Consider the following 22,908-nt stretch of genomic DNA (forward strand, 5'->3'; position numbering starts at 1 on the left):
ATTCAGAGGGACCAAAACTATGGGTCCTGGATCCCAGGGGCTTAGGAGAGGAGACAGAGGCACCAAGTGCAGTGATGCTGAGACTCAGCACAAGAGGGAGGCTGGGGGCAGCAGCGTGGGAGGTGAGGTGTCCAGCTCTGCCTCGGTGGTCCAGGGGTGAAACGCCCTCCCACAGCTGCTGGGCTTCCAGGCTTTCTAGGCTGGAAGCAGCCGATGGGCCCAGCTACACCATCCTCTCCTGCCTTGGCTGACATTCTGCCCTGCTGGCAGTGGTCACATTCTAGACCCACAGGCTATGGAGAGGTGGAGTAAGACCCAGTTGTCTTTTCAGAGACAAAATGACAAAAGGAAGAATTTAGTCACCTCCATTACCTCCCACCTCACACACCTCTGTATGTCAGTAAGTTGCTGTTCTAGTCAGGGATTTCAAACAGAACAATTACAATTAGGACACAGAATTTGTAATATTATTTTATGATGGTCACCCAGAGTTAAACACAAAAGTACAAGAAATCTATCTACAACACTAAAGACCCAGAATATTCAGCCAAGGGCTTGGATCCCACAGCAATGTCCTACATGAGTCCAGATGAAGAGCCTATGACGATGCCTCCCACAAGTCCAAATGGAGGTCTAGAGCCCGTAAGAAGGACTCACGCCGGTCTGTTTTATGGAACTGCACTGGGAAGGCTCAAGGTCAGCAGTGGAAGCTAGAAGGTCTATGCCAGTGGGGTGAAGGAGCTGTGTGGGTAGGTTGAAGATTCTACACTGGAGCCGAGAAGTCACGCACAAAATAAGGACAAGGGCTGCCCTGAAAAGCACCACAGCCATCTTCAGTGACACGGAGGTCCCGAGCTCTGACTATGAGAACAGCCAAGTACGTGCCAGAAAGTCAATGTGACGAGCTTCTCCTGGAGATTATACAGCACACATCTTCCCCTCTGGAGCCAGGAAGTGATTCTTGATGTAAAGAGCAGAGCACCCCCAAAGTGAACCACAGCCACTCTCATCAACAGGGTTCCAAACTCATATCAGGGAAGCCAGTGTGACAAGCTCCTCCAGAGGGACCAAAGGCTGGAAACAGCAACACTTAGGAGAACCCACAACACCTGGCTTCACCTTCTCCACGTCTCTATTTATGCTGGCAACTTTCCTCAGCTGGGCCATCTACACTCAGCACCATGCTGATTTAATTCAGCTGGTGTTAAGTTAACCACCAGTTTCTAATCCATAACAGTTGCCTTCATCAAACAACATTTTATTCATGTCTGGATTATTTAATTATGTCCTCATTAAAGAATTAGTCACTGAATGCCCACAGTACTTGCATTACTGCAGGTAACGGGGAACAGCATGGAAGAAGTCAGTGTCTCCACTCCTAGGAAAGCTGTGTTCTGATGGGGAAGAAAGCAGCAGACAGAACTCAGCGGGAAATGCGCAGTAATTAGAGGTAATGTAGAGTTAACAGCAGAGGAGCAGGGACCGCAGTGTGAGGTGGTGAAAGCTCGGGGCGGGGCTGGGTGACAAGTCGGTCACCAGGAGGTGCAGGTATCCCAGGGCTGTGGCCCTGGCAGTGACAGCACTGTACTGCCGAAGCTGTTGGGACAGGACTCACCTGGGCAGGTGCAGAGTGGCACTGACAGGATGAAGTGACCCAGGCCTCCTGGGCTTTGAGGATGGAGAGACGCTGAGGGTTAGTGCTTCTGCCCTGTTTGGTTCTTGTGTTTGTTTTCCGCTGCCAAGGATCACATGCAGCCCCTGACCCACGCTAGCTCACGCTCTGCCCCTGAGCTGTGTCCCCTCCCCCTCCATTCTGTTTTTTGCACGGTCATTGCTAGGCCACCTTCCGTGTGGAAATTTTTGATTGCGTGTACAGAGAAGAGGATAATAGGCGCCTGGCACTAATCACGCAGCTTCGTCACCTTTCACTTTTGGAAAATTTTGAGCAGAGCCAGGGTGAGACTTGGCCTGACACGACTTGAACAGGACGCTCAGGAAACACCATGTGGGCTTGGAGCCCGCGGCGGAGGTGGCCAGTGAGGGCTCCTGAAGATCCGTCTCAGTACCGTGCAGATTATGCTTCACTCCAAAGAATGTGGGATGCGTGCGGTAGGAGAGTAAGAAACACAACTGGCCCAGTCCCCAAACACCTTCAGTTTCTGCTTGAAAATGCACCCACGTCCCTGAGAACTAACCAGCTTACACATGAGTGTTTCCCACATGGTTCACGCACATGTGCATGAGGTCTCCTCACGATGCTTTCACAGTGAGGTAAAGTCCCCAGTGAGTCCTGTCACCAGCAAGTGTGTATTTCCTGTTCCGGTTCATATCTGATGGTATGAAACTGAAACTCAAAGCCCTGGAGGCAGCCTAGATCAGCGAGTGGCAGGAGGCAGGTGCTGTGTACCCTCTGCGGGTGACAGCTGCCCCACTGTCCCGCAGTGGCCCTGGGCGTTCTGTGCCCTCTGGCCTGGTTCTGCAGCTCTGGTGCTTGTGGCCACACAGAGCCAGAGGTGGGAAAGCACGGTGAGAGCCAGTGGCCCGTGTGAGCACCCAGCACACCTGTGTCACAGCCGTGCTGGATCCCAGGGAGGCTTCTGGCTCACAGAAACACTGCGAGCACAATGCTGACCCCCTGGCTCATGGTCTGGCTGCTGTCTCTGAGTTCTCAGGGCTGCTGGTTTCCGTCCATCCCAGTAGGTGAATGCGGTGAGGGGTGGTGGGGCCTCAGGTTGGGGTCCTCCCCTTGGCGATGGAGATGGCAAACAACCCGGTGGTAGGATCAGGCAGAAGCCCAGGAAGATAGTGTCCACTGGAGCTGAGCCCATGCCCCGAATTGTCCTAAGAGCCCAGCCCCGGAACCCATCGGAAACCCCTAGAGCTTTCTGCCACCTCCTGACCAGGCCAGTTCCTGCAACAGACATTGTCTGACAAACTCTCCCGGCACGTGGGTGTGCTGACCCCGTGGGTGCCTGGCACCGTGCTGCTCCTTCCATCCTGGCACAGCCCTGGGGCAGCCAGCACCATGCTGCTTTCATGTCAAAAACCAAGAAACCGAAACCCAAAATGTCAGCCACCTGCCCTGCTGGTGACACTGCCAAGCCCCAAGCGCTGGGACCCAGCCCTTTGTGGGAGAGGACGGAGTCAGGGACACAGCGGTCAGCCCAGGTTTCTGTGTGAACACTGGGGCTTCCCCGTCCTCTTCTTCACTGTCATCTTCATCATCATTTAATGAGAAAACCTAAGCAGAGAAGCTCCTCTCAGGCCTTGAGTTTCATGTCTGCTGGTGTCTGCTCCCTGCTGAGGGGACTCAGCTGAATTTACCAGTGAATAAATGGATGTTTCAAATTCCGATTCCTAGAAAATTCCAGCTAATTTGAGCCACCTTGGAAGAACCAGCACATGCTTTCCACAGGACAACACAGGCAGATGCTTTGCTGATGTCACTGAGATAGTGGGTGTGGCCATGGTCACCAAGGTGTTATGAAGCTACAGGCAGAAGGTGCTGGATGTCACCAGGAGACCGAGAACAACACCGTTACTGCACGGTCACAGTTGTTACTGGAAAACTCACAAAGCCTGATGCTGCACAGCCCTGTGGAGAAACAGGAGTGGCCGGATTCCCGGTTCATTCCAGCCACCTGCTGTGAGCAGCTTGAAAAGTCCTCTCGGGGATTGCACTGTGGAGCGACCCCTGGAGAGCACAGGACACATAGTGAAGGAGATCGAGTTAGCACTTGCATGCGTTCACTGATGCACGTCAGCCTTGCCACCCTTGAGCTGCTGTGACTTCCACTGACATGGGCTCCACTGCATTCCTGGGAGCTGACTGGTTGGTGCTATCTGAGATCCAAGCTGGAATTGTGTCACCCTGGAAGTGTTAGGGGCCTGCTGTCTTCAGACTCTTTCAAAGAAGCCTCTCTCTCTCTCTCTCTCTCTCTCTCTCTCTCTCTCTCTCTCTCTCTTTTCTCTCTGTCTCTCTCTATCTCTGGTAATGGGGATCAAACCCAGAACACATTCAGCTATATCCCCAGTCCTTTTTGTCATTATTTGCTTATATTTTTGAGACAAGGTCCCTCTCGTTGCCCAAACCGGCTTAGAACTTGGGGTCCTCTTGCCTCAGTTTCCCTCTGTGCTGGGATTCCAGGCTTATTTTACCATGCCTGGCTCCACAGGAACCCTTCTGACAGATGTATATACTCTGTATGAACCTAGTCTTCAAGGGAATCACTAGTCAAAGAAATAAAAGGGAGGTTGAATAAGTGGAATTCAGACATCCCTAGACCCCAGGACTTGTGAACCATTCGCAAAGCATGCTGCATCACAGCCTTTCCTCATGTGCCATGTAAGTTACAAACTGTCGGTTTGGGACTTCAGGGAGTCCAAAAGCCCAGTCAGTGGTCCATGACAACAGTGGTGTCGTGCTGCTCAGGCTCCAGGCTGGGCCAGGCAGCATTCAGGTCAAGTAAATCTCCAGGCCCTTTGCCTCAGACACCATGGAATGGACTTGGACCCATGGGCACCGTGTCCAAGCATGCTGCCCGCTCTGTCCTCTGCTTCCCAGCTCCTTTGACCCTAACCTGCCCAGAGGCCCAGCCTCCTGAGCACCATGGATTACATCTCTTCCATGATGCCTTGCAGGAGAGGAGATGTCTGCACACTTGGTGGGCACCTTCCACCCTCAGTGAGTGTGGGAGACTCAGAGCGACCTTCACCCAGCGACTTGGCTGGGGATGAGAGCCCCTTCTCTGTTTAGGGAACACATCCTCCCCCCACCCCTGGTGACCAGCCACAGCCATGACCAACTCCTTCTGCTGTGGCAACCCCAGAAAGACCCTTCCCCCCCAGCTCGCTGTGGTGCACAGCCAACTGGCGACAGGGCTGGAGAAGGGGCCAGCTCGCCTCCATCTGGGGAGCATCCTCAGCAAGTGGAATTCTTCCCCAGGTGTGTGTCAGCCTACTTCAGAGACACAGCACGTTCCCAGCAGCCCAGCGGAATCTGCTGTGTCTTTGTTTAATTATGTGTATGTGTTTGTGATACGTAAATATCCCATTCATCTCGGGGAACTGGTGTAAACACACACAACATTTTGATCCTTTTGGCTTCCCTTTCCCATCTCCTCCTTCATGTTTCCTAAAATCTCTCATTTTGCTCTTAAATTTGTCCTTTGGGTTTCTCACGTAAGAGAAACCACGCGATAGTGAACCTTCTATGACCACTTTCACATAGCACTGTGACCTTAAGACCCATCTGTTTTCCTGCAAATGACTCAGGTGAATTGCAGGCTTCTGATTTACCAGGACTCAGGTGGTAAAAATCAGGCCACTGGTTTGTTTGTTTGTTTGTTCTGTTAGTGCTGAATGAGGGACTGACGCTGTGTCACAGAGGCTGTGATCTGATACAGGGGGTGGATGGCCAGCTGGAGTAGAAAGGTGTCCAGGCTCTTTCGCTGTTTCCTTTATTGCTGAACCATCATTTGAAAGCTGTGCAAGGGCTGGGGATTTTAGCTCAGTGGCATAAATGCCTACCTGGCAAGCACAAGTCATGAGTTTGACCCCTGGTACAAAAAAAAAAGCTGTGCAAATAAAAATTACCCTAAATGAAAAATCTGATTTTATAAAACAAGAGCCAAAGAACTAAACTGCTGTCAGAGCCAAAATTTGCAGTGACTTCCTGCGACCTGAGCACATGTAACTTCATCAGCAAGAGCTCCTAGCCGAGAGGGCAGGGCACAGGGCCACATCCTTGGGCTCAAGTGTCCAAGACCGGCCTTCAGAGCCAGGTCCCACGCTGTCTCGGCCCCTGGCAGGTAGTTAGGGTGCAGAGTGCCTCACCTGTGGGCCTTCGCCCACGATCCTGCAGGCTTCTAATGAAGGTGCTGAGGAAATGGCAGCTAGGTTGGCAGGAGGAATCACTTCGGAGGTTGGCAGGACCACACGGCATCCCAGGGATGCTCGTCCCAGCGGCAGTGCCGTCCTCTGTACCTACGAGGCCGGCTTCCTGGAGAAGCTCCCCTCACCACTGAAACAGCCCCGCCTGGAAGTCCATCATCCCAGCGTGGCACCCACGTGTGAGCACAGCCGTGCATAGCTTCACATCATACTTTTTGTTTCTTTGGCGTAGTTCTTCATTCGGCTTTCGGAGTGGGTTTTTGTGGGGGAGTTTTGTTATTGTTTGTTGTATCAGTCCATGTTTGCAGTAAATGATGTTTACACTCTGCGTGGAGTTGGTGCATGGTCACAACACATCTCAAGGCCTGTCTCCTCTTCCCTCCCCCTTGTCCCTACCCAGCTCTTGCACCCCTTCCCGCCTGAGAAACGTCTGCCTCCCTACTTCCCATTAGCTATCTTTTATTTGTACTCTGAATTCCTTATATTAAAAAAAGCCATGTACTATTTGCTTTTGTGTGTTTGGTTAATTTCACCCTCATTATGGCCTCAAGGTGCAGCATTTTCCCACACATGACTCAAGTTCAACTTTCTCTATGGCAGACCAGGACTCTACATTTGCTTTGTTCATTCATCGTTGGTGGGCATAGAGGGCATTTCCAAGAGTTAGCTACCCCACATTGTGCCACTAGAAACATGGGTACACGTGGATCACTGTTCTGTGAGGTCTTTAACACTCTCTCAGGAGGACGGGAAAGCTGGGTCCAGTGGAATTTCTAGTCAATTTTTTGAGAAATAGTCACACTGATTTCTGAAGTGGTTGTACCAGTTTACAGCCCCACCAACAGTGCAGGAGAATCCTTTTTACCAGCAGCCTCTCCAGCATTTGTGATTTGATTTTTTGATGATGCCATTCTTTCTGAGGTAAAAAGGCAGCTTAGCGTTGTTATAATTTGCATTTCTCTAATGATCAGCAACACTGAACATTTTTTCATGTATTTATTGGTCATTCATACTTCTGTGACATGTCCGTTCATCCCAGATGCCCTTTTTTTGATTGGGTCTTTTATTTTGGGAGACCCCTATTTCTTTGAATTCTGTATGAGTGCTTTGTCTCATTCATAGGTTTTCTTTTTCACTCCTGGTTTTGTCCTTTGTTGTGCAGAAGCTTTTTTGTTTGAACCAGTCCCATGTGTTGGTTCTCAGAATGATTTGCTGTGCATCTGGGGTTCACCCTTATCTATGATCTGTGATTCAGGAGCTTTACCTCTTGTCTCCCCGCAGGTTAAGTGTTTCTGGGTTACCACTTAGTTCTTTGACCTACTTTGGTTTTATATTAGTATGTGGTGAGGTATATGACTGTAGCCTCAGTCTTCTGCATGTGGATAGTGTTCCCAGCACCCTCTTATTAAAGCAGCTGTCCTTTTTCTTGTGTGTTTTTGGCCCCTTTGTCAAAGATCAAATAGTTGAATGTGCTTAGACTTAGTCTGCATCCTCTGTGCTGCTCCATTGATCCTCTTGTCTGTTTTTTGTGCTGTTTTTATCACTACAGCTTTGCAATATAACCGCTGGTCCAGGATTGTGATGCTTCTTACTTTGCTCTTGTTGTCCTGGCTGGCCTGCCTTAGGCTTAGGCTGCCCATAGACGTTTTCACATGTTGCAAAGTGTCAGGTGCTCTAACTTTTGAAATGTGCCTCTTGTATAGATCTGCAACTACGTGGGCCCTGCCAAAGTCATTGTCCAGCTGGTCACAAACGGGAAGAATGTCCACCTCCACGCCCACAGCCTGGTGGGAAAACACTGCGAGGACGGCGTCTGCACTGTCACCGCGGGCCCCAAGGACATGGTGGTCAGGTGAGCAGGGGATGTGGGGGGCTGGGATGTGTGGACGTGCTGTGGACCTTGCCCTGATCCCTGGGGGCCTCAGCAAAGCCCAGGAGACCTGTGCTGCCACCTGGACCGTGGAGGAAGGCGGCCGTGTGCACTGGGGCGCTGGCCTAGTGACGCGCTCAGAGGCAGCTCAGTCTGGAGCACAGGGTACAGGCCACTTGACCTAGGAGCTATTTGCATCACCTGTAACGTTTTTATTCTCCTGGAAATAAAGATAGGAACAAATTCAGAGAAACCTGACTGTGAACAAAGTCTTCATTTTGTGGCTGGCTTTTACATTCTTGATGCTCCTTCAGTGGATTCAGAAGGCGTGCGAGGACGAGCAGCCACGGGAGGCAGATTCGCTTGGCATCGACCGTCACCCAGTGTAGAAAGAAAGAGCCATGCTAATTCAGGGATTGGTCACATAAAACAATCAACTGTTAGTGAATGAAGTTTTATAGAAATAACATTAATGCGGAACTAATCAAGAAAGTTTTTAATAAGATGTATTTATTGTGCTCAAGCACAGATTTTATTTTTCATGTTCCCAAAACAATAACGTAGCAACTGAGCATGACCCGTGACGTAAGCGACCGTACTCCCCAAAGTGGCAATTTTAAGGCCTACTTTGGGATTCCTTGAAATAAAAGCAGAAATTTTTTATTAATTTTGTTTCATTTTTAAAAAAATGATTTAAATAGTAATCAATCCTGATTTAAATAGTAACTCGAGTCAGGTTTCAGGTTGGCCAGGACCGGGAAGGCTGAGCTCTGGCCTTCCTAGGTATCGCTCATTTGACTAAAAACTTCAGGTATGAAAAAGCTAGAGCACAAAACTTTCAAGTCACAAACCTTATTATTCTGGTCTTTAAAAAAAAAGGTTAAAGAAGGAAGCCTTCAGTTGGTAGAGCTTTGTGTGCACTTGTCACAGTGTCCTCCTGCAGGCAGTGGCTCCCTCTTGTGGGCCGCAGTGGGCCCCTGCTGACAGGACCTGGTCCTGTCCAGACCTGACCCACTCTTCAGGGCTTGGATGTGGGGCGGCTGCTGTGACAGTGTCAGGCAGAAAGGGGCTGGGGTTTCTGCAGACTCTGGCCTGCAGGGCCCTGTCAGTATGAAGGGCGTTCTCTCCTTGGTCCTCTTCAGTGAGTGTGGTAATTGTGTCTCTGGGTGGGAGACGTAGACCAAGTTCCCTGTGAACGGTGCCTGTTACAGGAAAACTCCCAGGATGCTGTCTGACCTTTGCTGTCCTATGGCTTGGGTTAATGATCCCAGGTGCTCTCACAAGGAACCAGTGGTTAATTGTTTAGAGCCCAGCGCAGGCATATAATTCTTCTCTGTGCCTGGGTAAAGTGTGCCCGTTCCCGCACTTCCCTGCAGTGCACTGGGCTGAGAGCTCAGGAGCTGAAGCATCCTCCATCCTTCATGCATTCATTCATCGCGCAAACCCGGAGCACACCTACACCCCGAGTTCCATCCACATGATGTTGGTTTGATGTAGCTCTGTGGGATTCTCTCACGTGGAACTCATCACTGAGAAACGTGACCGAGGAGATGCCACCTAAGAGCAGCACCAGACCCTGTTGCCTTTCTTGGTCACTGTTCCATGGAACGTTGGTTCTCCCTGTTGTGTGGCTTTTAGCTGAGAAATTCTTGCTCGCAGTGTTTCCCAAGGTGCACTGTTTCCTCCAGCATTGGTCATGTGTCTGCCACATCTGGACCCACTGCTTTTTTGAAGCAGGAGCAGCTGGGAGCCAGGTGCCACCCCCACCCCCACCCCCACCCCCACCCCTGACAGCAGAAGAGTTGCGTCTGGGGACCTTAATTTCGCCCCTATAAGACGAGAAGCCTGCACTCCTGGGTCTGTCTCCCAGCTCTGTCTGTCTGCAGGGTCGTAGATGGAGCCAGGGTTGGCGGACGGTGCGGAGGGAGGCGCCGGGACTGCTCTTCGGCTCTGACTTGCAGGCGAGAAGAGCCAGCAGAGAAGCTGTGTGGCGGCAGCCCGTTCCGCAGGCTTGTTCCTGCTAGGAGTAGCACCAGATTAGATAAGCGCTCCTCAGCTACCCAGAGGGCCTAAGTGCAGGTCCACTGCGGCCCCAGCACAGAGGCAGCGGGCAGCGGGCAGCGGGCAGTGGGCAGAGGCCCTCCAGCCCCACCGCCCACAGTGACTCCTCCTGGCAGTGTTTCTCCTCACCTTGCTCTTGCGGGAATTCTCAATATGCTTACGTTCTTTTCTCAAAACTACTTCATTTTAAAATATTTATGTGTTTTTTTTTAATATTTATTTACATTTTAAATATCTGGGTTAGCTTTTACCTTGTCTTAGTTCTTATTTATGTAGTCTTTACTGCCTTTCCTGATTAAAGAAAAAAGAACCCTAGTTTGATGATTTCATTCTAACTTGAAATATCACCAACTTTTCAACAACGCTCCATTTCCATGAAATTCTTTCAGACTTTTTCTTTTTTCAGTCAATACACACGGTGCGTACTGGTAGGCACAGAGGGTGACCTGGGCAGGTAGAGTACAGAGGAGAAGCAGTGTGTCTATCCATGTGAGCTGGGTGGCCGTGTGGAGCTCCTGGCCAGCAGGTTCCCAGGCTGGGTGCCTCGGGTGGGTTGAGGTGGGCGTGTGGCAGAGGCTGTGTGTGAACCCCCAGAAGGCAGAAGTGTTCCAGCTGTGAACGAGGCCAGGCACGGGGAAAGCCACTTCCAAATCTCAGCCAGGGGACAGGGACTCAGATGTAGCCAGGGAAGACTGAGCAGAAAAACTCAGGGGCAGTGCCAGGGTCTAGGCCTGGCTGCCAGTGTCACCTGGGTCACCGTGTGCACATTCGGGTACCAGGTGCTCCCCCAGACTCCCGTCTGGTGGCACAGGACCGTGCAGGGCAAGCAGTCACCAGGACTGCTGAGGGTTTGCTGCAGACAGCATGGATCCCAAGGCCCGGCCCAGGGCTCCAGACCTGTAGGCATGGCGGGAGCCCCGGGGTTGTTTTCTAATGATTCTAAGATAATGCTCATTTGGTGGCCAGGCAGCAGCATACGGCATTTTAAGCAAGAAATGGGATTACACTCCCAGCCTCTTCTATTAGCTTTAACAGTCAGTTTATGGAAGGAGAACTTAATCACTGCAATAGTCAGCCTTTAAAATGTTCATTTCAGAGTCCTGACAAATACTCACTTAACCACCACGGGCGAGGTAGGGCACAGTTCTGTCACCAGCCCTATGTACCTCTGTAATCCAGCAGGCCTGGGAAATGTACCTGCCCTGCCCGCCGTGTCTGCCCATTCAGGACGCCCTGCAGCTGGAGGGTAGAACCTCCAGGCTTCCCTGGCGGATTCCTTTTAACCTCTAGGTAGCCCTGCATGGTGTCAGTGCGCCACAGTTTATCCACCTGTCTGAAGGACACTGTTTCTTTCTAGCTTTCTGAGAAGACAGAAGTTGTGTTTATTTTGATAAGAAGCCACCAAACTGGTTTAGGAGTGACTGAACCTTTTCATAGTCTTATGAATTCCTATTTGTAGTCTGAGTTTTTCTTTCATATATACCCATGATAACCTACTCTCTTTTTCTTCTATACATTTGTTTGTTTGTTTGTTTGGAGACAGAGTTTCCCTAGGCACTTCATTCTGGCCTTGAACTCACTTTGTAGCCTAGGCTGGCCTCAAACCCACAGCCTCCTGCCTCAGCCTCTCAGGATTACAGGCATGCACCCCCACTCCCAGCCTCTTTTATGCTGTTTCTTATGGAAATTTTCAAACATGTAAAAGTGGAAAGAATAGCATAATTAGCAGAGGTTACACCCATCACCCAGCTTCAACAGTTAGTTATCCAGTGACCAATCTTGATTTAGATGGATTCCCAGCCAGGTGTCTTTTGGTTACTGCTATCTGAGTAATGCCATTGTGGTAAAAGAACAATTGGCATGATTTGTATCCTTTAGAATTATTGAGACTTCTTTCATGGTGCAGAATATGGTGTGTCTTAGCCACATTTCCTGGTGTTCTTCGCAAACGTTTACCCTCGTCTTGGTGAATGAATGCTCCATAAACGTCCTTGGGGAGAGCTGTTTGATTCAGTTACTCAAGCCATCCACATTGTCACTGCTTTTCTGTCTACTGGTTCTGTTGACTCTTGAGAAAGGAGTTTGGGAATCTCCAACTCTTACAGATACGTCTGTTTCTCCTTGCATTTTAAAAGCTTTGGTTTCCATTATGAACCGCCTTTATCAGGTGCATAAACGTCTGGGACTCACGTTCTCTGGATGAATCATGCCTCTGTTCTTAGGAGATGGCCCTCTTTTATCCTCGGGCTGTTGCTTATACTAAGGTCTCTTCTAGCTGTGTCAGCACCCTCATTAATGTTAGTACAGAACACTCTCTGTGCATCTTAGTTCCAACCTATTTGTGTGTTTGTATTCGGGATGGGTGTGCACTGCACGCAGTTGACTCTGCACTTTGTGTTTAGACCGCGTGTTGCCAGTGTGTTGTCGATGTGGCTGTGTTGAAGTCCATCATGCCCAGTCTTGTTTCTGCCCGTCACAGCTGTCTAGTGTTCTTTTTGTCCTCTTTTTTTTTTTGGTCTTTCTGTCTTGAGCTTGTTGCGATTTCATTTATGTTCCATTGTCTTTTTAAGCCGCTGTTCTGGGATCTACACTGTACATCTTGAACCTTAAGTTGCACCTCTTGTGTGTTGTGTTGTGCTGCTGTGTCGTGTATTTTACATTACATTAATGATGTAAATCCCACAAAACATTGTTTTTCATTTTGGCCTGAGTCTTCTTCTTTTTTTTTTTTTTGTTTTTGTTTTTTGTTTTTGGTCTTTTTGAGACAAGGTCTCGCTGTGCAGCTCAGGCTGGCCTTGAGCTCACTTTGTAGCCCAGGCTGGTCTCCAACTTGTTACAACAGTCCTCCTGCCTCAGCCTCCCGAGTGCTGGGATTACAGGCCTGAGCCACCACACCTGGCTTGGTCTTAGTCTTTAAGGAAATGACTTTACATAAACCCACTGATCACTTGCAATGCTCCTCATCTATTTTGTGGGTCCTGATTTTTATTGGCCCCATTTTCCTCTGCCTGAAGCACATCCTGCAGCTCTTCTCACTCCGTGGTCGGTCGTTCTGCACCTGGAGGTCTTCATCTCTGTCACTCAGGGAGGGCATGCAGGGCGGCACGCTCGAGGTGGCAGTGTCCACTTGTCCTTCCTGTCTGCAGTGTGGCTGTCCACCTGCTCTCCACGAGGGCTCCTGTCCCTCCTCTGTCCCTCACACTACACGCCATTCTGTCCTGTCCTCGAGCAGCATCGCAGGTCCCCTCCTGGTCACCAGCTCTGACCCCGCTGATTCTGATGGACTTGAGTTAAGTTCTCTTCATATGAAGTTTCTTGTGCTTTGACTTCATTGGAATTCTTGGTTCTCTTATATTGGTTCTCTGGGCTAATATTCTTACTAAATTGTAAAACTCTAAACATTCATTTTTCAAATACTTTTCTGCCCACTCCTTTTCCTCTTATTCTGGGATGCCCCAGTGGCACAGGTATCTGGCCATTTGCCGCTCTTCTAAGATCATTGATGATTTATATTCTCCCTCTCTCCCTCTCCCCATCCCACCTTCTCTTCTTTTCTCTGTGTTTCCTTTGGGGCGGTTTTACCACTCCATCTGCAGGCTCACGTACCCTTTGGTTTGCAGTGTCTACCACGTCCTCAACTTCATGTCGTGTCTTTTTCTTGTAGAGATTGTAGTTTCTGTCTCTACAGATCTCTGCGGGTCTCTTTCAGTCCCATCGTCTCTCTCCTCACCACACCAGTCCTTCCTGCCCACGCCCTTGTGAGGTCACGGCTGTTCCAGCGTACCTGACGGGACGAAACTCTGCCATCTGTATGACCTCCGGCTGTTTCTACGGCTGGATTCTTGTCTTCATTTGAATTAAGTCTTTCTACTTCTTTCCACACCTTGTGATTTTTGTTGGACCACAAATACGGTCGATTTTGGCTGGTTTTTTTACATGTCTGTAGGTATTTTGGAGGATTGGAATAAAGCTGTTTGGCTTTCTCTGGATTGACCGTTGTGTTTTCCTGGGAGGCCAGGGAGCCCTGGTGCTGTTCTGACACTGTGGCTAAGCTATTGTTCCTTGTGTTGCTCGAGTGGTCTGGGGTGGCTTCCCTGCCCGTGCTCCAGTCCTGCCCAGCTGAAAGCTTGGGACATGACATCGCCGAGGATCTGTGTCCCCTTGCAGTGCCTGCCTGCCTCAGCCTCCTTAAGTGTTCAGCTCCCTGTCCTCCCTCAGGGAGGTGGCAGCCATGGCCAGTTCCCTCCTGGGCCCTCCGGGATCATACCAGAGTCTCTGGACGGGACTTCTGCAGCCTGCCAGCTGTGGTGGGAGCACAGTGGTTTGGGCGGGAGTTGGAGTTGCTCTGAACACGGCAAGGTGACCCCTGAGGCTCTGGCTCCACGCACGTCCACCTGGTGTAAGACAGTCTCCTGCCGGGTGCTCACCTGTCCCACAGGTACTGGCCACGTTGCCACTTGCTGTTCTGGCAGCTGCCGTCCTCTGCCCGCCTTCGCCTCTCCTCTGGCCGTCCTCGTTCACTGGCTCTGGTTTCCCACCACCCACTCCTCCACCCGGCCCATTCTCACCTCTGCTAACCTGTGTAAGCGGAGGCAGAAGAACCAGAATCATCCAGCAGCTCACAGGCTCCAGAGCACTGGACCTGCTCGTCCACCCAGCACTGCTCCCACCCACTCTGGTCCTGCACCCCAGCCACACTGGGGGCCTTGCTGCTCTCTGTCTCTGCTGGGTCCTCCCAGGTCCTCTCTGCCCTCGCCCAGGCCTCTTGCTCTGTCTCTCCTGCTCCTCATTCCTACTCTGTGCTCCCTGATAACATTCATTCCCTCGTACAGGACCTTGTGTGGTCATCCATCTGGCATGTGGACTCTGTCACGGTCACCCTGCGCCATCATAGGCTTCAGGATGCTCTGGTTCTGGAAAGTACCTGACACATGTTTGCTGAGTGAATGAGTCTCCCTGACGGAGTACATTCTGGGTCATTTGTTTCCTGTGTTTTGTTGTATCTTTTTTTAATGGAGCTTAAAACACCTATGGATGGAGCATATTTGTCTGTTTGGGGAGTCTTACCATGTAGTTCAGGCTGGCTTTGAACTCATAATGTAACCCTGGATGGCCTTGAACTCATAATGTAACCCTGGATGGCCTTGAACTCATAATGTAGCCCTGGATGGCCTCGAACTCGTAGTGATCTTCCTGTCTCGGCTTCCTGAGTGCTAGGATTACAGCATGCACCACCATGCGTGCATGCATTTTCTTAAAACCTTTCAGTTGCTTTATTTAGCTTGCTGACTTACCGTGTTCTCTAGACACGAGATAAGAAGCTCCTTGTCTGGTTGTATGTAAGCACTCAAACCTGAGCTTGTGTGCAGTTTGATGACAATTCTGGTGACAGTAAAGAATCCAGATCTTACAGAAAACCCAAAGAATTCAGGGTTCCCAGAGAGACTTCCAGTCCCATCCAGAAACCCAAGAAGGATGCAAATAAAACAAACTTCCAAATGCAATATTTTTCCTATTCTTGAAAAATACTGTATATATTGGAACTTGAGATTACTTTTACAGACTCTTGTAGAAAATATCCTAAAATGAATCCAGATAGGAGTTCCCCGTTAATGTCTAATAGCCCTCCCTCAGAAACGCAGCTTGGCCACCTCGGAAGCAGTGACCTGAAAGGCTGGGCACCTGCCGCAGACACACACGGTTAGCAAAGCCTGCTGGAAGTGGGGACACAGCTGCTTGTAGTCCGTGTCCTTTCAGTGAATCCAGTTAGAGGTTTTCCCGGGTCTCACTGCACCATGCAACCCAGCCCTGGCAGGGTTACACGATGCGTGGTGTGGCACAGGCCAGCCTCCGTTCTTGAGACAGCCTTGATTCCGAATGCCCCCATCGGGGTTGATTGGGTTGGGCCGTCAAGATATGGGTACCCATTGTGCCAAGGCAGAGCCAGCGTCCCCGACTGACTGATGATTATGTTGCTGCTGTCGCTGCTTCCCCTCCAGCTTCGCCAACCTGGGCATCCTCCACGTGACAAAGAAGAAGGTGTTCGAGACCCTGGAGGCTCGGATGACAGACGCGTGCGTCAGGGGCTACAACCCTGGGCTCCTGGTGCACCCCGATCTCGCCTACCTGCAGGCCGAGGGTGGCGGAGGCGACCGGCAGCTCACGGGTGAGTGTCACGCCTGGCCTCTGTCCCCATGTGAGTCTGGTGTATCCCCTTCTGCCACTGCCCGCTCCTGCCTCCTTGTGTGCGCGGCCCTCCTGCTGCATCCTGGCTGCCCAAGTCCCAGATGCGGAGTCACAGCTCTCCCGGCCCTGCCTGGGAACCTGGCTAACCCAGCATCATTGGTCTCAAGAGGGCACAGGGCTCTCTGAGCAGGCGTATCAGGAATGCTGCCTTCATCACGGATTTGTGGCTGTCCCTGTGCCTGCCCCTCATTTCTGGTTTCACATGTGCCCTCCTGGTCCTCACGCATTCCAGACCCAGCCCACTGCCCTGTTCACACTATGCCCCGTGCTGTCCTGGCTCGTCCTGCTCACCTCTGTCCCTCACTCCAGGTGTCGTCCCCTCCCACTCCTAGTTCCGTCTCCCCCTGGGAAGGGGCGGACCTTCCCAAACCTGCATCGCACCCCAGTTCTGCAGCTGGCACTGTGCCTGCTGGGAGCTGACCCCAGGCTGCATCTCCAGTCTGTCCCCAGAAGCACCCTGATTTCCCTCCCTGGTCCTGCTCACTCTTCCTGTTCCCCTCCACACATCGAGACTCTCTCTGACCATGGCCTCCTACGGACTCCATGTCAGTGACCCTGGTGTCCCTTGGGGGACTCAGCACTTGAAATGTGATCTTTTATGGTGTGGAAACTCACCATGACCCTGTCCACCAGCCTGAGAAGCCCCAGGAGGGACACAGCCTGATGTGGCTGAGCCACCTAGGTCCTTCCAAATCCTCTTTGAGTCCTGTGCCCCAGGCCCTGTGCAGGCACCATGGAGACGCACAGTTGTGCTCCGGGCACTTGGTGTGAGCACCTCCCTCACTTTCAATGTCGCTGGTGCGTGGTGGCCACTCTGCTGGCCGCCTCATGTCCTCCTGCCTCACTGACTCTCACTGACAGGACAGAGGAGACAGACGGGGCCCACAGGAGGCAGGCAGAACTCACACACAGTTTTTAACCATAATCCAGAGAAATACAAGACCCCTTTCTTCACTATCTTTGATTGTGGGTGAACCAAGGGAATGATTTTTTTTTTCAAATCTTAGCAACAATATAAAAGTGGGTTTTTAAGTTGATCTCTGTCCGTGGGCTTCGTACAAATGTGCACATTAAACACCTGCCTCCCGCCTCCCCCGCACGGCGCCGCAGACCGAGAAAAGGAGCTCATCCGCCAGGCGGCCCTGCAGCAGACCAAGGAGATGGACCTGAGCGTGGTGCGGCTCATGTTCACCGCCTTCCTGCCCGACAGCACCGGCAGCTTCACGCGGCGCCTGGAGCCTGTGGTGTCTGACGCCATCTACGACAGCAGTGAGTACCTGCAGCCGCTCTGTGCCTGCCCAGCTGGCCTCGGCATTGTCCTCTGCAGAACGGGATGCGGTGGTCTAGCATAAAGGTCCACAGGTGCCCGGGTCAAATACTTTAAGACAGGCTGCAGAAATACAGTTGTCTTTCCTCAGGTGGGCAGTAGGGTCCTACCTGCAGTGCCAAACCTCTCCCTCGTACACAGGTCACCAAGCGGAAAGGGGTGCCTGGGGCAGGAAAGGTCTCTGAGTGCTTTTCTTGGGGAGCCTGCAAGAGGGTTGATGAAGGGTGACTGCATTCTTACTCTCATTCCTTCCGGGGGTTGGCTTTGCCGAGACAGGAACCCCAGTTACCTGAATACATGGTGTAGAGAGTACGAGACTCCCAAATCCCCTCCGAGGTCAGCTCCGAGAACATCCTCAGAGTTTATCACTGTCGTCAGCGTGTACCATGCGACTCTCCTGGTGGTAGCATTTATTAACCAGGTATTCCCAGAAAGCCTGCATGTGTATAGAAGTTGGTGTAATAGATAATTCCAGGAAGTGAGTACCGTGGCTAACAGATTTCTTTAATTTAAACAAGTTTGAAAGGAAGAGAAAGCTTTCTAAAATGATGCTGACCGTATACCATGGATTGCCTTAAACTGCAGCTGTTGCAGTAGGAAAAGGAAGCCTGACTCTCTCACCACGCGAAACTTCTACCATTAACCACACAGAGTCCTGATTTAGTTTGGGGAAAGGAAATAAAACATCTCTGCTTTTCTTTGTATGATAAAAACGAAGAAGTAGTTTAAGAATATCATGCTGCTTCTAAGTTGTTTCGGGTACAGATTTGGGGTTAAATCCTTGACCTCACTGAGATGCCAGAAGCCCATCGACTTGGTTCTTAAAACATCCGGGAGCTCTTGCTGTCTCTCGAATGCCCTCATTTTCCACCTCACTGTCCCTCGTCTGCCTCGGTGACCCCGAATGGCTCTGTTGCCGCAGGCATGCTGAGGACCTTTGGAACATCTTTGTTGGATCTAGTCCCTGCTGAAGCACAGGGGACCGCATGTGCTTGCACTGGGCTGGGGAGCACGTGCCCAGCAGGGCTCCCAGGGGTCGGTGGGAGGCTGAGGACGGACCTGGACGTGTGTTGTTTTCCCCTTTGAACAGAGGCTCCCAATGCATCCAACTTGAAAATCGTAAGAATGGACAGAACGGCTGGATGTGTAACTGGCGGGGAGGAGATTTACCTCCTCTGTGACAAAGTACAGAAAGGTAAGGCCGCTCTCCAATCCCAAACTCAGAATCTGAGTCCCGTGGTCCCTGGGTCCCTGCTGGGTGGTTCCTCAGGAACTCAGTCCCTCCCATGGAGCCCCTTCTCCAGGGGTGCATTGTCCGTGTCATTTGGTGAAACCCAGCCATATGATTCATCTTAAATGTCCCACAGAAATCAGGAGAGATACAGAAATAGTGCTAATTATAGCTAGTGCTCGCCTGTGTTTCTAGACCTTGAACTTTACTTTTCACACATGTTAAACTAAGATAAACAAATGACAGCTCGTGCTTCACACACACTCTAACAGAACTAATAGTAAGCCCCAGAGCGTGTGAAGCTGCCGGCTCTGCTCATTTTGTGGTACTGTCTTGTAGCACTGAGAGACCTTCTCCAGCCACTTCCGCAGGTACCTGTGATGCCAGGTGGAGAAAGTCACGGCCAGGGAGCTCTCAGACCATGTTTCTCTTCCAGGTGGCATTTGGGGCAGAGGTTCTTGGTGTTTATTCTCATTAGACCCATTGGAAAATCAACGAATCAGTGAAAACAGAGATTATGTATTACTTTCTCAAACTTCACTCTAAGGAAACACAGCACAGCTCTGCTAAGTACAGGATAAATGCTCTGAGACAGGAAATCAGGAAACAATGAGAGCAGAGTGTAAAGGAAATGTGTGTTCTTTATCTAAACAACGCTGACCGTGGACACTTTCTCTGCTTACACTGTCCCCTGCCTGTCCCCTGCCCTCTGTCCTCAGTAGCACACATTTCCAGGCTGAGTTGCCTTTGCTTGTGTCAATGGTCATTACTCCTGGCCTGGCACAGAAGTTTTGTCCTTGGCTTAAGGAATCTGAAAAACTAGAGCCAGGGTAGCCCTGCCTGCAGGCGGAGGAGTGGCCCATACCACAGTGGGATGCTTGTCTAACCCAGCCCTCCTCGCCACCCTCCTAAAATGGAAATTCACACATACTTGCATCAGCTGGTGGTGTTGTCTTTCCTGTGAAGTGGGAAGTGAAGCCAGGGGGTTGCCAGCCTGAGGCACATGGTCCTATTTCTGCAGAAATAAAGAACAGCCGGTCCGAGTGAACTGGCCTCCTGGGCCCTGTGACTGCTCATTCCCAGGGACCCTGGAAGGATGGGAGGTGGCGGGGTGGAGAGTGCAGGCACTCGGGCACTGAGAGGCACTGAGACCTGGCGTCTGCGTTCTGAGCCTGTTTCTCCTTTCGCTGGCTGCTCCATTTCGGGTTAAGGTACTTAGGAAACTGTCTGAATGCCTGCTTCCCTACTGCAAAATGAAGATAAGAAGGCCTACTTCCCGGGGTCAGTGTGAGGGCAGAAGGAGCTGGCGTTTACATAGAAATGGGGTGAGCCTCCCAGCAAGCTAACTGCTGTGTGCAGCGGTGAGCACGGGGGAGGCTCACCGGGGCTCAGACACCCTTCCTTGGGCTTCCGGTCTCGCCAGCGCCGGGGGCAGGTTCCACACTGACCAGGAGTGAGCCCTCGGTTGATCCGTTAACCTAAGATTCTGCCATGAGAAGTGAAACTTAGGACCTCTCCCTGTGGTGAGGGTTTTAAAGCACACAGTTTGTATACCTGTTAAATGTTACATCTGCCATACTAATTATTTTCAAAAAGTTGGAGTGTCCAGTACAGAGACCCTTGAGCTAGCCTGACCTTCCAGCATGCCCTCGTGTCCACGCAGTGACACACCTGCCTGTGACCATTTGCAGATGACATTCAGATTCGGTTCTATGAAGAGGAGGAGAACGGAGGCATCTGGGAAGGGTTTGGAGACTTCTCCCCGACGGACGTCCACAGACAAGTAAGAGAAACATCCCTGTCATCGCTCACACCCGCCTCGATGACATTCCGTGCCTACTTTTTGTGTATGGAAAACAGATAACATCGCAAAGATTTATTTAACATCCATTGAGTAGTACTCTTGTTACAGGCAGCTGAGTTAGTTAGAAATATTATAGGCAGTCAGACAGGGCTAGGCCCTCAAAGAAGCCGGCACCGAGGACCAGAGGTCTGGTGACCTTGGAGGAGACACACTCCTCTCACTGTGACCCGGATCTCAGGGCAAAAAGCCAAACAAATGCAGCCACACCCTTAAGTATAATCCTTAGGGATTAAATCCGGATCACCTCGAGAAGCCAGGAGCCACCATCCCAGCCCCCTAAAGAAACATCATCGATCTGTAAGGACGCTCGCTTCCTACGTGACTCACTTCCCCATTAGTGCCTGATTTGGTCAATTTTACCTGAACAGTTAAACTAAGTGGTCCACCATAGCTCTGTCCCACCTCCTGCCGGTCTACCGCACAAGTTCCCAGTTTTTCCCAATTTCAGACCCGCCTCACCTCATGGTTTTTACTCTATAAAAATCCCGAGAAAAGACAGAGTCCCTGGCAGCCGACTCGGGACCCCTTCCGTCTCTGTCTCAGACAGAAGCTTTCCTTCTCTCACTAAATATTTCTGCTCTTAACCTCTGTTGTTCCTAAAGTTCATTTTAGAGAACACAAACTCGTACAGGACATACAATAGGTGAGGAGTTTCCTTCCCCTATATCACTATTTTGAAGACTTTTGCAGGCCATCTAGAAATCTTTCCCACCACAGAACCTTGGTAGGTTCTACTGGACCACGGGCCTGAGTGGCTGGTGAGACTTCACCCCTGGGCTCTGGTCCTCTGTCCTTCGTGGTGCCTTTCTGTGAAAGCATTCTAGATGTTCTGTCAAAGCTGTATCAAGACCTGTCAGATCAATCTGGAAAGTGTAAAAAAGGAACAGGCTTCTTGCCAGGGTGCTGGTGTACACTTGTAATCCCAGCTCTAGGGAGGCTGAAGCAGGAAGGTTGCTGTGAGTTTGAGACCAGCCTGGGCAACAAAATGAGTTCAAAGCCAGCCTGAACTGCACAGTGAGACCCTGTGTCAAGAGATGAGTCACGGAGGAGACAATTGAGCAGGGTTTTGGCTGATAAATGACGACTCCCTGGTGACAGCCAGCAGCATGACCAGAGATAAAACTGCTAAACCTCCACATTCATGATGACTTTCCTTCTTATGAATGATTGAGAAACATCGTTTTTATAAAAAATTGAGAGCTCAAATATTGATCAATAAGCTACCAGTTCAATAAATCATAGTGTATCTAAGATGCCATGCATGCAGTTCTTAAACAGGTGAGTGCTTTCTGGACTAACCTAGATCGATCTCAAAGGTACAACGTTAAGAACGTTTAAAAGGTAGGTGGAGAGCATCATGACTGTAAAAATGATTCTTTGTTCATAAGAAACCACATAGGGGTATAGCAAAGTAACAACAGAGTCCTCGGGCTGGGGCCGGTGAACTCAGGGCCGTGAGGGGAGGGAGTGCTATCCGTGTACTCCACTCTGTGCACCTTTTCCATAGTTTATTAATTATTAAACTTCAACCCCTGTGAATATGTTACATAATAAACAAATAAACCAACAAATGGCGCATTGCCTAATTATCCCAGCGGTGCAGGGGTGAAGGTGTCAGGCACTCTGAGCACGGGTTTGGCTTGGTTTCCTCTTCAGCTAGGAAAGCAGGTGCTGGCTGCTTCTCTCTGTCTACACAGGCTTTGCCCAAAATGATGTAGGAAGGTTTTGAGACTGATGTCAAAGAGGAGAAATAAGCTTGTGCAGTCATCTTGTCTGTGTGATAATCACAACCGGAAGCTGCCTGAAATTTTGGGCAGATGGAACAGTGGAGACTGAGGTCCATGGTAACAGCATCGTGTTTCAGTTTCACACAGGTGGAGGCACAGAAGTGTGTGGGTGTGGAATGCTGAGCCGGCTGGGTCTGGAACGTCCTTATAGGGCGCTGTGTTCTTGGAGCACACTTTGAGCATGGATATAAACTAAAATGCAAAGAATGTGTTCAGAGTGCAGCGTTTCCACCCTCAACACCTCGGCCCTCCACCAACCTGTGCATCTTTGTGCCCTGCAGTTTGCTATTGTCTTCAAAACTCCGAAGTATAAAGACATCAACATCACCAAACCGGCATCTGTGTTTGTCCAGCTTCGGAGGAAGTCAGACTTGGAAACGAGCGAGCCCAAGCCTTTCCTCTACTACCCCGAAATCAAAGGTAACCATGGCTTATGCTCTCTTGCTGGCTCTGCTCAGAGGACACCCTGAGCCAGCTCCTCACCTGCTGAACAGCTTCCTGGGCAGCGGTGGAGCCACGGCCCCTATCTTAGAGATGAGATAGCTAGTATGCTAATTTGAGCTTGCGGAATTAGTCCAATCTCTAAGTATAGTGTAATCTCCACCAAACGTGTATGAGGTTTAGGCCCTG

The 22,908-nt window shown here is 50.6% G+C and overlaps 1 protein-coding gene and 1 long non-coding RNA gene across 5 annotated transcripts in view; one reads left to right on the plus strand and one right to left on the minus strand.

Moving 5' to 3' along the window:
* Positions 1-22,908, plus strand: part of Nfkb1 (nuclear factor kappa B subunit 1) — a 102,679-nt gene that overhangs the window by 51,374 nt on the left and 28,397 nt on the right. For all 4 annotated transcript variants that reach the window (XM_063260557.1, XM_003468027.5, XM_063260558.1 and 1 more), the window contains exons 6-11: positions 7,596-7,744; positions 15,823-15,989; positions 17,180-17,338; positions 18,487-18,591; positions 20,319-20,410; positions 22,560-22,698. In XM_063260557.1, the coding sequence (XP_063116627.1) occupies positions 7,596-7,744; positions 15,823-15,989; positions 17,180-17,338; positions 18,487-18,591; positions 20,319-20,410; positions 22,560-22,698 (811 nt within the window). The remainder of the gene's footprint in view (positions 1-7,595; positions 7,745-15,822; positions 15,990-17,179; positions 17,339-18,486; positions 18,592-20,318; positions 20,411-22,559; positions 22,699-22,908) is intronic.
* LOC134478650 (uncharacterized) lies at positions 17,246-19,851 on the minus strand. The gene is made up of 3 exons (XR_010051392.1): positions 19,559-19,851; positions 17,686-17,832; positions 17,246-17,459 (listed from the first exon to the last, which is right to left on the minus strand). It is a non-coding gene; the product is annotated as an uncharacterized LOC134478650 (long non-coding RNA).

Source organism: Cavia porcellus, unplaced genomic scaffold, assembly GCF_034190915.1.
Source record: "Cavia porcellus strain 051 isolate PalLab524CR breed Dunkin Hartley unplaced genomic scaffold, mCavPor4.1 scaffold_14, whole genome shotgun sequence".
Classification (NCBI taxonomy): Eukaryota; Metazoa; Chordata; class Mammalia; order Rodentia; family Caviidae; genus Cavia; species Cavia porcellus.